Source organism: Sus scrofa, chromosome 14 (assembly GCF_054392235.1).
Source record: "Sus scrofa isolate SSC_HxYL_T2T_F1_AM1 chromosome 14, Sscrofa_HxYL_maternal_Yorkshire_Landrace_v2.0, whole genome shotgun sequence".
Taxonomy (NCBI): domain Eukaryota; kingdom Metazoa; phylum Chordata; class Mammalia; order Artiodactyla; family Suidae; genus Sus; species Sus scrofa.
The window spans coordinates 55,782,226-55,796,788 of record NC_139396.1 but is presented as its reverse complement, the minus strand read 5'-3'; the positions used below and the strand labels follow the sequence as shown (position 1 = coordinate 55,796,788).

General features: G+C 46.0%; 1 protein-coding gene across 8 annotated transcripts in view; it reads right to left on the bottom strand.

The window, feature by feature from the left end:
• The window catches only part of VSIG10 (V-set and immunoglobulin domain containing 10), a 99,418-nt gene extending 85,087 nt beyond the window's left edge, over positions 1 to 14,331 (bottom strand). For 3 of the 8 annotated variants that reach the window (XR_014826150.1, XR_014826145.1, XM_001924427.6), the window contains exons 1-3: positions 14,284 to 14,331; positions 13,856 to 14,079; positions 5,255 to 5,536 (exon numbers count right to left, since the gene is read on the bottom strand). Coding sequence is in view for 2 of the 8 variants with exons in the window: in XM_001924427.6 (XP_001924462.2) it covers positions 5,255 to 5,536; positions 13,856 to 13,934 (361 nt within the window). In the remaining 6 variants the exon portion in view is untranslated. Of the gene's footprint in view, positions 1 to 5,254; positions 5,537 to 13,855 lie in introns of all 8 variants that reach the window. The other 5 variants (XR_014826147.1, XR_014826149.1, XM_013982901.3 and 2 more) reach the window with 3 other exon arrangements.
• Positions 14,332 to 14,563: the final 232 nt, after the last annotated feature.

The window sequence follows — 14,563 nt, the reverse complement described above, 5'->3', positions numbered from 1 at the left end:
GGACCTAGAAACTATCATGCTAAGTGCAGTCAGCCATACAATGAAACACCAACATCAAATGCTTTCACTGACATGTGGAATCTGAAAAAAGGACAGACTGAACTTCTTTGCAGAACAGATGCTGACGCACAGACATTGAAAAACTTACGGTCTCTGGAGGAGACAGTTTGGGGGGTGGGGGGATGTGCTTGGGCTGTGGGATGGAAATCCTGTGAAATCAGATTGTTACAATCATTATACAACTACAGATGTGATAAATTCATTTGAGTAATAAAAAAATAAAAAATAAATCAAGAAAAAAAACACCTCATCCTCATGGACACTAGTCAGGTTCGTTACTGCTGAGCCTCAACGGGAACTCCCTCAATTATATCTCAAAGCTGGAAGAAAACAAAATTTTAAATAACAAAAAAAACCAAAATGACTTACAATAACAGCTTGTCACATTTCAGATTTTTTTACCCTAGCTTCCAAGGCCATGTTAGAATGTTTCCAAACTTTTTCTTAAGAAACTAAATTATCAACCATGTAAGTTGAAAGACAGGAAAAGCAAGATCTGGGCACACAAAGTCCCTGACCCACAGAAGTCTTGTTCAAAAAGCCCAGATGTACTAATTGATGGGAACTTGAGATGCATTTTTTCCCCACAGGAACCCCATCATCTGCTTAACCCACTGATGGAGGTCACGTGGACCAGGTGTACATATATTGTGTGTCAAACCCTATGCAGAAGGCTGTATGGGTTTGTCTCATGAATATGTGCCGGGAATTTGTGCCCCTGAATTCACAGATGATAAAACTAAGATTGAAGCAGTTTCTGTCATGGCTCAATGGAAACAAACCTGACTAGGATCCATGAGGATTTGGGTTCAACCCCTGACCTCATTCAGTGGGTTAAGGATCTAGCATTGCCATTAGCTGTGGTGTAGGTCATTGATGAGTCTCAGATCTGACGTTGCTGTGGTTGTAGACTAGGCTGGCAGCTGCAGCTCCGATTTGAGCCTGGGAACCTCCATATGCCTGGGGTGCGACCCTAAAAAAACAAAAACAAACAAACAAACAAAAAAACTAAGGTTGGAGGAGTTCCAGTGATTTCCTCAAGGTCACCAAGACAACCCAGCAGGACCTGCACTTGAACCCAGGCAGCCGAGCCTCAGAGTGTGTGCTCTGGTCCACTCAGCAATACCACCATCCTCCTAGTAGTGGGGGCGGGGGAGGGTGTCAGGCCTAATCCATTTTCTGAAATCTCCCACGCAGAAAGGAGGGTGAGTTCCAATCTGAGATGCCAAGGCCTCCCCTTCAGGTCCCTGGCTGAGGAGTAGGAAAGGGCCACTTGGTGCCTGAAAGGGCCTGTTGTTGGCCTAGGGTCTCTCCTGGAATGGGAACATGGTCTGACATTCCAGAGGGCTCTAGTGTATGTGAAACCAGAGGACATCTGTGCTGTGGACTGAAGGTTTGTATCCTGTCCCCGACCCCCAGTCATATGCTGAAGCATATCCCAGAGCGGTGGTATTTGGAGGGAGAGCTTCTGGGAGGGGATTAGGTCAGGAGAGAAGGAGATGAGTGCCCTTATAAGGAGAGACCCCGCAGAGCTTGCTTCCTCCTTCTCGGTTCTCCACCAAGGAAAGAAGACACACACCTGCCAACCAGAAAGCAGACCCTCACTAGACACAGGATCTGCTGGCACCTTGATCTTAGACTTCTTGGACTCCAGAACAGCGAGAAAACATTTGCTATTTAAACTACACAGTCTATGCTATTTTATAACCAACTGACTAAGACAGCCTGTGTTCTATTTCCACAAACAAGTCCTAAACCAGTCAGGGACTCCCATGCTTCCAAGTGAAGACATTTCCGTAACATAAATCACACCATAATAACTCAGGGAGCCCAAAGCACTATTTGAGTTTAGTGATATTTTTTAAACTGTAAGTTCACTTTCATTGTAAGAAGGCCTTGCATTTATCCCCCTACAAGGCAATGATGAAACTAAGCCATCCTCCAATAAACGTAGCCAATGATTAATAAGTCAGTGTCAGATAAAAATCATCATAAACTAGAGAGGGGAGTTCCTGCTGTGACACAGTGGGTTAAGGATCCGGCATTTCGGCAGCTGTGGCTAGGATTCCATCCCAAGCTCAGGAACTTTCATATGTCGCAGGTGTGGCAATAAACAAACAAACAAACCAGAAAGAGTAATCCTAAGGAAAAAAAAATCCTAAAGTTGAAATGCCACCTTACTCCTCTGTGGCCAAAAGCAAAGACATTTATTGACAAGACTGACATAAAGAAATTATTAATTACCGTTTGGCAGCTGCAGTGAGAAGGCCTGTCAGCTCTCACCCATGGACTCACAGTGGGAACCAAACTGGGCACTGGATGACATTTTTTGATACACCCACATTCATTCCTGGCCATTCAGCAATTCACCCATGGCATCTCCAGACGCCAAAACACTGTGTTCGCAAATTCCATAAGGCTTGAGAGTTGGTGGAAACTTCAGAAACCGTCCAAAAATCTGTCCTTGAAGCCTCTCTTTCCTTCATCCTCCACTTCCAATCCACCAGCAAATCTTACTGGTCTACCTCCAGAATATTTTCTGAACCTGTACCTTTTCACCAAGCTCTGACTCTGGCCACCAATATTATGTACATCCAATTGACTTCCTTGATTTTTATTTTACCAGTTTTTCTATAGACCACACACATCCATTCTCTATGCATGATTCTTTTTCTTCCCCCCCTTTTTGTTTTCTTTTTTTGTTTTTTCTTTTTAGGGCCGCACCCACGGCATATAGATGTTCCCAGGCTAGGGGTCTAATTGGAGCTGCAGCCGCTGGTCTACACCACAGCCACAGCAACACCAGATCCGAGACTCATCTGTGACCTACACCACAGCTCACAGGAACGCCGGATCCTTAACCCATTGAGCAAGGACAGGGATCAAACCTCCGTCCTCATGGATGGTAGTCAGATTCATTTCTGCTGAGCCACGATGGGAACTTCTTTTTTTAATTAAGGTTGCACCTGTGGCATATGGAGGTCCCTGACTAGGGGTGGAATTGGAGCCGTAGCCGCTGGCGTACACCACAGCCACAGCAACGCCAGATCGGAGCCACATCTGCAACCTATGCCACAGATTGCCGGATCCCTAACCCACTGAGCAAGGCCAGGGATCAAACCCGCATCCTCACAGACATTATGTCGTGTTTTTAACCGCTGAGCCACAACAGGAATTCCCGCCATGCGTAATTCAAAGGATACCACACCCCTGCTTGCTCACAGCTCCAGTTCCTCCTGCACCCAGAATAAAACCCCAAATTTTTACCAGGTGTATTACTGTCCTGGGGCTGCCTTAACAAAGTACCTCAAGCTAGATGAGTTAAAACGACAGAAATTTTTATTCTACAACTGTTCTGGAGGCCAGCAGTAGGAATCAAGAGGCCAGGAGGGCCATACTTCCTCTGAAGGCTCCAGGAGAGACCCCTTCCCCATCTCTTCCCTGGCTTCTGGTTGTGGCTGTCAGTCTCAGGCATTCCTTTGCTTGCAGCTGCACTACTCCAGTCTTTGCCTCTGTCACTGTATGACGCCCTCCCTGGGTCTCTGTCTATGCATGTCTTCGCCTCTTCTTATACTAGTCACTTTTAATTAGGGCTCACCCTAATGACCTCATCTTAAGTTGATCACATCTGCAAAGACCCTATCTCCAAATAAGGTCACACTGACAGGTACCAGGGGTTGGGATTTCAACGTATCTGTCTGGGGAACATAATTCAACCCCTAACACCAGTCCTGCCAGCCCCACATGGTCTGGGCCCGCCTCCCACATCTCACATATCCTGCCCTCTCCCACACCGGGTTCCCACCACACCAGCCTTCTCCTCACCCACTTGTGCACCATGTTCAACTCATCCTGCTCTAGCTCAGTTTCTGTCTGGATCCCTTTCTCTCTCACCTTTGCATAACTGGCTCCTAAGTATTATTTAGCTTCAATGTCACTCTATCCGAAAGCTCCTCTCAGACCCCCCATGTAAAGCGTTTCAGAAAATCATGTGACCCCAACTCAATTCTCTGCACAGCACCTGCCACTCTGACACTTCCTGATGCATTTGCTTACCTGCTTACTGTTTGTCTTCCCCCACTGGGATGTCAGCTCCACGCACATAGGGACTGTTCCTGTCCTGTTTATTCATGGGGCCCAGTGCCTAGAATAGTGCCTGGCATCAGGCTCTCAATAAACACATGCTGACTAAAGGAATGAGTAAATTCTTTAATTTACAGGTGAGGAAATCAGGGAGCAGTAAAGTGATCACATGGGCACATCCTGGATATAGAATGTTGATGTCTCTCTAAACCAGTGACCAAAAGACTTTTTCTATAAGGGTCAGAAATTAAATATTTTAGGCTCCACAGGACATGCAATCTGTGTCACAGCCACTCAGCTCTGGTGCTGTAGTACCAAAGGCCGTCAGAGATAAAATGCGAATGGATGAGCATGGCCGTATTCAAATAAGACCTTACTTATGGACGTTGAAATGTGAATTTCACATAATTTTCACATGCCACAAACACTATTCTTCTCGATTTTTTTCAATCATTAAAAATGTGAAAAAAAATTCATATCATGTAGGCTGTACAAAAATAGGCAACAAGCTAGAAATGGCCCACAGCTATAATTTGCCAACTCTTGCTCTTAATCTATATATATATCGACAGATAGACTGATTTAGGAAAGACAGCAGTAATAGTAGCTTATACCAAGCACTGTACTTAGCATTACGGCATAAGAGCACATACCTGATAAGGTATACAGTGCATTGTCCCCAGTTAACAAATAAGGAGAAGTGAAGCTGAGAGATATTAAGCTTTATACTGAAGGTGACCAAGCCTTAGGATTGGAACTCAGCCAGTCGGACTTGATTATGTTATACTCTGATTTTGTTGCATGATAAACTGAGGTTAACAGCAAGGATAACATTAACAAGCTAAAAGTAATAGCCAACTAATATTGCCAGTGGCCACTCTACAGCACTTTATATAGATAAACTGGCATCTATTCCTCACAGCAATTCTTACAAGGCAAGAATTCCTTTCATCCCCATTTTACAGATGACAAAATAACAGGTGTAAGAAGTCACTCAGCCTACAGGCAGCAGAGCCCAGCATGAAATCCAGGCTGCCAACTCCAAAGCTCTCCTCAGGTTCAAGGCTCTGAGTGTCATGCCAGCCAGTCCTAGACCCCTCCCACCACTTACTGGCCACCTGCAGCCACACTTGGAACCACCGAGTCTCGTTCAGGACCTCCCAGCAGGTGTAGTTCCCCTCATCCTGCAGGCTCAGTGCCTCAATGTGCAGGGAGCTGGCATTCACCAGACAGAAGCGTGGCTGGGCTGACGGCAGACTGGAATTGGAGGACACGAGGAAGACTGGCTCCGAGTCATTCCGATACCAGGTCACGAGGCCCCTCGGTCCTGAGATGTTGCCACAGAGCAGCGTGACATTCTCTTGAACTTCTCCGATGACAGCAGCCTCCAGTCCTGTATAAGGAAAAGTCGGACCGTTAACCCCCCTTTTTTTAATTTTCTTTTCTTTTTAGCACTGCACCTGTGGCACATGAAGTTTCCCAGGCTAGGGGTTGAATTGGAGCTGTAGTTGCTGGCCTACACCACAGCCACAGCAACACAGGATCTGAGCTGCATCTGCAACCTACACCACAGCTCACAGCAACGCCAGATCCTTAACCCACTGAGCAAGGCCAAGGATAGAACCTGTGCCCTCATGGATGCTAGTCAGATTCGTTAACCACTAAGCCATGACGGGAACTCCTGTTACTCCCTTTCTTGATCTCTGAACAATCTCTCTTTTTGCATAGCCTCTCTGCACTAAAATTTTTTTAAAAACCAGGCATGTGTTTTTGAGATGCAGTAACATACAAAGCCTCAACCTGACAAGATTATCGGCCAATACCTGACAGTCATGAACTTGTGGTGGATCACAACTGCAAACAGCTCTAATAACCCCCTCCCCCCACTATCCATGCCCATCATGATGTCACTCCACAACACCCTCCCACTCTGACTCTGGCAGGGCCAGGTGACTTGCTCTGGTCAATGGGGGTAAGCAAATGCAGTGCAAACAGAGGCTTACAAAGCACCAGTGTAACTAAGCTTGCTCACGCTCACCTGTCACCACCTTGAGGATATGCCTAGATTAGGTGTCAGGGGAAGATGAAAACTACACAGTACAGACTGCAGTAGCCTCAATCCTCCCAGCTGTGGCCATTCTAGATCAGCCTCTGGCCACTCAGTTGATGCCCAGATATGGGAGGGAGTCCAGGCAAGAACAGCAGAGCCAACTGACCCACCACCCCAGGCCCTTGCACAATAAGCACTTATTTCCAATTTTGGACGGTTTCTTTCTTTTTTTTTAATATATTGACTTTTATTTTTTTTCCATTATAGGTGAATTACAGTATTCTGTCAATTTTCTACTATACAGCATGGCGACCCAGTTACACTTACATGTATACATTCTTTTTTCTCACATTATCATGTTCCATCATAAATGACTAGACATAGTTCCCAGTGCTACACAGCAGGATCTCATTGTGGGATGGTTTTTTATGTACATTATTGTGGCAATAAATAACTGATAAAGAACTCAAATAGTTTTACTTCCCTAGAAATCCAGAAGGGTGGGAGGAAGAGAGTTCTGGCTTTGTTTCCTCTTTCCTGCTACTATCTCTGTCTCTCTACATCTCTGATCCAATGTAAGACCACTAGGCAGCTCTATGCAAGAACAGGCTCATAGGGTGGACTTTGGTGCATACTCTATACTAGGCACTGGGGAACCAATGGTGGGAAAAAGAGACAGAGACCTCCAGGATCTCACAGTCTAGTGGAGAAAACAGACAATAAGCTGGCAATAATATGACAGGGGCTCAAGAAGGCGCACCGAAGTCCAGCTGTGATTTTTGACAGGGAAGATCTGATGGTCAGGAAGGAATTAGCCAAGCAGAGGTCAAGCTGGGGTTCCCAGGCAGAAGGAAAAGCCCAGATCAGCAGCAGCCTTGTAGAAATGCAGATTATCAGGTCCAACCCAGAACATGTAAATCAGAAACAAGGGGTGGGGTGGGAAATAGCACTCTGATCTTGTTTGTTTGTTTGTTTCATCCTGTGTATTTTTGCACATAGTTCAAACACTTCCATTCCTGATTTTTTTTTTTTTTTTTTTGTCTTTTTTAGGGCCATAGGTGCAGCATATGGCGATTCCCAGCCTAGGAATCAAATTGGAGCTGCAGCTGCTGGCCCACGCCAGAGCCACAGCAATGCCAGATCTGAGTCACATCTGCAAACTACACCACAACTCACAGCAATGCTAGATCCTTAACCCACTGAGCTAGGCCAGGGATTGAACCCAAATCCTCATGTATACTAGTCGGGTTTGTAACCTGCTGAGCCACAATGGAAATTCCCCATTCCTGAATTTTTTTTTTTTTTTTTGTCTTTTGTCTTTTGTCTTTTTTGTTGTTGTTGTTGCTATTTCTTGGGCCCCTCCTGTGGCATACGGAGTTTCCCAGGCTAGGGGTTGAATCGGAGCTGTAGCCACCGGCCTACGCCAGAGCCACAGCAACGCGGGATCCGAGCCGCGTCTGCAACCTACACCACAGCTCACGGCAATGCCAGATGGTTACCCCACTGAGCAAGGGCAGGGACCGAACCCGCAACCTAGTTCCTAGTCGGATTCGTTAACCACTGCGCCACGACGGGAACTCCTCCTGAATTTTTTTTTTTTAATTTTTTTAAAAAATTTTTATGTCTGCACCTGTGACATGTGGAAATTCTTAGGCTAGGGGTCCAATCGGAGCTGCAGCTGTCAGCCTATGCCACAGCCACAGAAGTGCCAGATCTGACCCACATCTGCAACCTACACCACAACTGCAGCAATGCCAGATCCTTAACCCACTGAGTGAGGCCAGGACTCTCTGAACCCACATCCTCATGGATATTACATCAGGCTTGTAACCTGCTGAGCCACAATTGAAACTCTTGGCACTCTGCATCTTAACAAGCCCTCCAGGTGATCCTGGTGCTCACTCAAGACTGACAAATGCTAAGAAAATTTATTTGGCACAAGACTGTCACCAGGTAACAAGAATGCAGCCCATTTTGCTGAGAAGTGTTGTAATTTTCCAGCCTCCTCCACAATCAGCACCCAAATACAAAGAGGCCACAGGCACAGGAATAATGGGCAGGAACTGTTAGGAGTCTTTTACTCATGCTATCACATTCAGTAGATGAAAACAGTGTGGGATTTCCGGTCATGGCTCAGTGGTTAACGAATCCGACTAGGAACCACAAGGCTTCGGGTTTGACCCCTGGCCTTGCTCAGTGGGTTAAGGATCCAGCGTTGCTGTGAGCTGTGGTGTAGGTCACAGACGTGGCTCCGATCCCACATTGCTGTGGCTCTGGCGTAGGCCAGTGGCTACAGCTCCGATTAGACCCCTAGCCTGGGACCCTCCATATGTTGCGGGTGTGGCCCTAGAAAAGACAATAAATAAATAAATAAATAAATAAATAAATAAAAGCATTTTACTTTAAAAAAAAGAAAAGAAAAGAAAAGAAAACAGTGTGATGCAAAGAAGCAAAGTTGGCTGGCCCACAGTCCTACAATGAGAAGGTAGTGGTGTGGGACCTGAGTCTAGATTTCTTACAATCCTCCATTTAATTCTTTCTCCACCACATCAAAAGTATTCAAAGTATATGACTATGCTGTGGTTTTGTGAAAGATCATATTTCATTACAAAATAAACTGCCTTCCACAGTGGTGTTGGGACAATTGGATATTCACATACAAAAGAAGGAATTTGAACCCCTTTATCTCACATCATATATAAAAATTAATGCTCTTTGTTCTCTTGGGGCGCAGTGGGTTAAGCATCTACAGTTGTCACTGCAGCAGCTCAGTTTGCTGCTGTGGCATGGATTCAGTCTCTGGCCTGGGAACTTCCACATGCTACAGGCGAAGTTAAAAAAAATTAACTCAAAATAGACCATAGACCTGTATGGAGATGAAACTATAAAATGCTTGGGAAAAAAAAAAGAATAAATCTTCATGACTTTGAGTTAAGCAGTATTTTCTTAGATGACACCCAAAGCACAGTGACAAAAGAAAAATAGATCAGTTGGACTTCATTAAAATTTAAACTTTTGTGGAGTTCTCTTGTGGCGCAACAGATTAAGGATACAGTATTTTCACTGCAGCATCTTGGGTTGCTACTGTGGTGCCGGTTTGATCCCTGGCTCAGGAACTTCCACATGCCATGGGTATATAAAAAAAAAAAATTAAAATTTTTGTGCTGCGAAGGACACCATCAAGAAAGTGAAGAGGAGCTCCCATCATGGCTCAGTGTAAACAAATCTAACTAGCATCCATGAGGACATAGGTTTGACCCATGGCCACGCTCAGTGGATTAAGGATCCGGTGTTGCTGTGAGCTATGGTATAGGTTGCAGATGTGGCTCAGATCTGGCATTGCTGTGGTTGTGGCATCAGCTGGCAGCTGCAGCTCCAATTCAACCCCTAGCCTGGGAACCTCCATATGCCATGGTGTGGCTCTAAAAAGACCAAAACGAAAGAAAGTGAAAAGAGGAGTTCCTGTTGTCGTTCAGAAATAGCAAACCCTACTAGTAGTATCTATGAGATTGCAGGTTCCATCCCTGGCCTCACTTAGTGGGTTGAGGTCCCAGCATTGCAGTGAGCTGTGGTGTAGGTCGAAGGCATGGCTCAGATCTGGTGTTGCTGTGTTGCTGTGGTTGTGGTGTCGTCTGGCAGCTGCAGCTCCATTTCAACCCCTAGCCTGGGAACTTCCATTTGCCATGGGTGTGGCCCTAAAAAGACAAAAAAAAAAAAAAAGAAATGAAAGAAAGAACGTGAAAAGTGAAAAGACAACCCACAGGTTGGGAGAAAATATTTGCAAATCACATCTGATAAGGGATTTGTATCCAGAATATATAAAGAACTTTCACAACACAACAATAAGACAAATAATACAATTTTTAAAAGGGCAAAGGATATTTCTCCAAAAGACAGAAAAAGACCAAGAAGCATATGAAAAGATGCTCATCATTAGTCACTAGGGAAGTGCAAATCAAAGCCACAGTAAGATACCTCACACTTCACACCCACTAGAAAGGCTAAAATCAAAGACAATAACAAGGGTTGGTAAAGATATGGAGAAATTGGAAACATATACATTGTTGGTAGGATTTTCAAATGGTTGCAGCTACACTGGAAAATAGTTTGGCCTTTCCTCACCAGGTTAAATTTACCATATGACTCAGCAATTTCACTCCTAGGTATAAAGAAAAATGAAACACACATCTGCACAAAAAAATTGTACATGTATGTTCACATGAATCATTCGTGACAGCCAAAAGGGGGAAACAGTCCAAATGACCATCAGTTGATGAAAGGATAAATAAAATGTGGTATATCCATACAATGGGAATATTATTTGGCCATAAAAAGTAATGAAGTACATACTATGGCATGGATGAATCTTGAAAACATTATGCTAAGTGAAAGAAGGCAGTCATAAAAGACAATGTATTGTGTGATTCCACTTATATGAAATATCCAAATAGCCAAATCTGTGGAGATAGAAAGTAGATTAGCTGTTGTCTAGGGCTGGGTAAGTGGCTTATCTAGGAATGGGGGCAGGTAGTGGGGAATAATTGTTAATATTTACGTTGAGTGCTTCTGTTTGTAGTGATGAAAATGTTCTGGAATTATTTAGTGGCGATAGTTGCACAATCTTGTGAATATACTAAACACCAGTGAATTGTGCATTTTAAAAGAGTGAATTTTATGGTATGTAAATTATATCTGTAGTAGGTGGTTATGAAAAATTTTTAAAAAATGGCTACCTGCCTCTGGAACTCCTTCCTTTTTATAAAAGAAAGTAACAGTTATCTGTATTTGGCCTTTTGTCTGGTTAAAGGGGTCCCCTGTGAAAGATCAGAAGCCAGCCTGGAGCCACAGAATGTTCTGACTCTCTCCCAATTTTGGCCACATCATTTCCAATAAACCAGAGCAAGGTGAAAAAAAGAGAAAATTCTAAACCACTTGCTGCAAGGCAGAGAATGTCACCTAATGCTAGAGATTCCAAAAGAACAAGAAAAATCATGTGAAAAAACAAGTGAGAGTTATTTTTAAACAATTAGGTGTGGGAGCCCAAGTTCTCAGGGGTAATTCCCACTGAGAAGAGAACTAGAGAGTTACAGACACAACAATGTGTGCTCACGAGATCTGCAGACTTGCTCCTTCCCAGGCTCCTTGGCAAAGGAATTAAAAAAAAAAAAAAAAAACTTGGACAAGCCCTGGTGAAACACTAGTCTTGGAACTTGAGCTAATATTGTCTTTTCCTCCAAGGAGTAGAATGACATAACTACAAAATCCACCATTTTAAGGCATTTCACTTCTCCTGGCTTTGCTCACTCCATTCTTTTTAACCACTGAAGCTGAAGGTGACCTGAGAGGTCATTCTGTCCTGAGACGCTGGCAGTCCTGAGGGCTGGGTTAAAGATCAGGGTAGGCTGCATCAGGGCTCAGCGGAGAATACATTAGTAATGTCTGACATAGACAAGAATGGGGAGTCCTTCAGGATGCACTAATTCCACACTTGACCATCCTAACCCCCTCATTTTATTTGATTGATTTTTTGGTCATGCTTGAGGCATGTGGAAGTTCCCAGGTCAGGGATGAAATCTGCACCACAGCAGTGACCCAAGCCACAGTAGTGACATCACCGCATCCTTAACCCACTGTGCCACAAGGGAACTTCCGTAAACCCTTTCATTGTACAATTGAGAAAACTGAGGTTCAGAAAACTTGAGTGATTTACTTAAGGCCTCACACAAGCCACTGGGAAAGCTGGGACTGCCATTCAGTTCTTCAATGCTCCAGGTCACAGGAATTTACTCTGGTCTCCCAACCAGAAGGGTGAGACAGTAAGACATGGTAACAATTTGTGCTACTAGAAGTCATCCGCAAGTTGTCCAGAGGGTCCTCAAAGGTCTCCCAACCTTAAATTCAGAAATGGACCAAAGGAAGGAGCAATATAAATAACCATTTCCCAATGCTGCCCTCATATTATCATTTACAGAGTTGAGTTTGTACCCAAACATTTCTTTTTCCTACACCTTCCCCCAAGAATGACCCCAGGTTTACAATCTGAGATGACAGTGGGGGCATGAACACCGACTGGAGTTAAATGAACAGGAAAAAGAAAATTTTTCCTCCCAAGTCAACTGCTGGCTTGAAAAACAAAGAACAAAAATATATCAGGCCAGGGAGGCCCCCCTGGCACTGGACACATAGGTGAACTTGGCCTGGGCATCAAAATAACTGGGCATGGCAATGGAGGAAGCTTCCCTGTGTGGTGAGCTGCAGCCAGTTCATTCCAGTATGATGATTTCAACCCAGGCTTCTGATGTCCCCAGGCCCTTGACAGTTACAATGCAGTAAACACTGCAGACAGCTGGGGAGAAGGGAATACACAATCACCTTTAACTTCCAGGGATGGCCAGTTGGAAACTGTGTGTCCACTTCTCCTCCCCCCTGCATGGTGACCACCAAGTCAAATGCCTGGAGGGGCCAGCAGGTAATGTCCATGTCTGCAGTGGGCCAGGGGTCAGTACTATAGCAGCAAGAGGGAGAATAAATTTGAAGTCACTTGCCCTGGATGAAAACAGGTGACCACTGCTCAGTACCATGTTGGAAAACAGTCCCTGTGCTGCCAGATCTTCAGATTTTTCCAGATAAACTAGAAATCTAACTTATGAGAAACAACTGTTTTTAATAATTGCTAGAAGCAAAACAAAAACTTAGGACAGCTTCATGATTAGGAACTTTCGGCACTTGCCACTAGGAAGCTCAGTGGGGCAATTCCTCTAGGAACCTACAGATCAGCTGGGTGTGCTGTGTGCCAGACTGGGTAACCCTGAAAATAGGACGCTGCAAGTATTCTGGCAAACTAACATCTCCTTTCCCTCCACTCCATTCCTCTCATTGCATGTCACACCACCCTGCACACAAAAGACATGCATTGGCTGGTGAACTAAATACAAAAATTTTTTTTCATTCTTTTTAAAATTCTTTATGTTTTTGTAAGCAACCTTCTATTCTTTATTGTTACAAGACAGAGAGCATAGATGAAGCATTTAAGACCTTTTGCCAATCATGTCAAGTTTAAGAGATGATGTCAAGTGCAGGGGAGGTTTTCTTTAAGTCTGAAATTATTTCAAAATAAAAGTTTTGTTTTGCTTTTCAAGTGAGGGAGAAAAGCCCAACTTTGCGCTAGTCCACACAGGTCCGCTTGCAGTGGTGTGTGTAGGGAAATCCACAGGTTACAGGTGCAAGGCGAGTTCAACCTTGGGTAGAGTAAGGAGAGGAAATAAAGGAACCTCGGGTTTGAGAACCAGCTCAGCACGTAAAACCAGAACTCGAACTTACATCTGACGCTTAAAAAAAATAAAAATAAACACCTCCCTCTTCAATTTTCCCATCTTCAAGTGCCATGGTTTTCCCATCACCTCTCTGCAGGCCCTTTGCAGCCTCGCCCGCTGCCCACTCCAAGAAGGTGAGGATGTCCTCCCCTCCATCAAGCGTCCGGGAAAATTCCTCCCTGCAAAAAACCGAGCTGCGAGCAGGAAACTCAAGACCCTACCGGGGCGACTCCCGGGCCGAGGCCACAACCGGATCCCGCAGAGTAGGAGGGAATTCGGTCCCCGGCTCTAGGCTCCCCACCGCTGCCTGGCAAAGCTCAACTTTTCCCTCCAGATCGCGGTCCCTTACCTGCGACGACCCAGCGGGTCAGGAGCGCCCAGAGGCAGACGAGGACCTGAGGTTCCGGCACCCGGACGCCTGCGGCCATCTCGCCCCAGTTGTGGGCAGGGGCCCCTCGGGAAACGCAGGCTCCGGCTAGGCTGGGTGTGCGCCCCTCAGGGCCCAGCCCCTGGGGTACTGAGTGCTCCTCCCAGGTCCTCGGAACGACTGAGTAGCTCCACTTTCCGCAGCCCCTACGAAGGATGCTTGGGTGAACTCGATGTGTGAGGCTAGCAGCTGCGCTGGGTTCCGAGCGCGACTCTCTCTCGGGAGCGCCCGGCCAGGGTGGGAGGGTGCACCCCGCCCCCTGCGCCCGCCACCCACTCCGGCTCGCGGAAAACAACAGGAGTCGGGCTCCCTCCCGCCTCCCATCCAGGCGGGAGTTCAACTTCCCCTACCTCGCCCGGAGAGGAGGGCTTTCTGCAGAGGGCGCGCCGAGTCGGGTCCGGACCGGCGGGGGAGGAGCGCTGAGGCTGGTCCCTCCCAGAGCCCACTCCGCCCGGGACGGCGGCCGAGAGTCGCGCGGCCAGCTGGGCCGGGTAGATCCCTGCAGCTGCCGCAGGAGGACACCCCCGCCCCGGCCCGTTGGCTGCTGCCTCCCGGGCGCTCTAGCTGCTGCACCCGGAGGGGCGTCGCGAAGGGGCCGGCTGCCAAGCTGCAGAATTCAGGGTTCTTTCG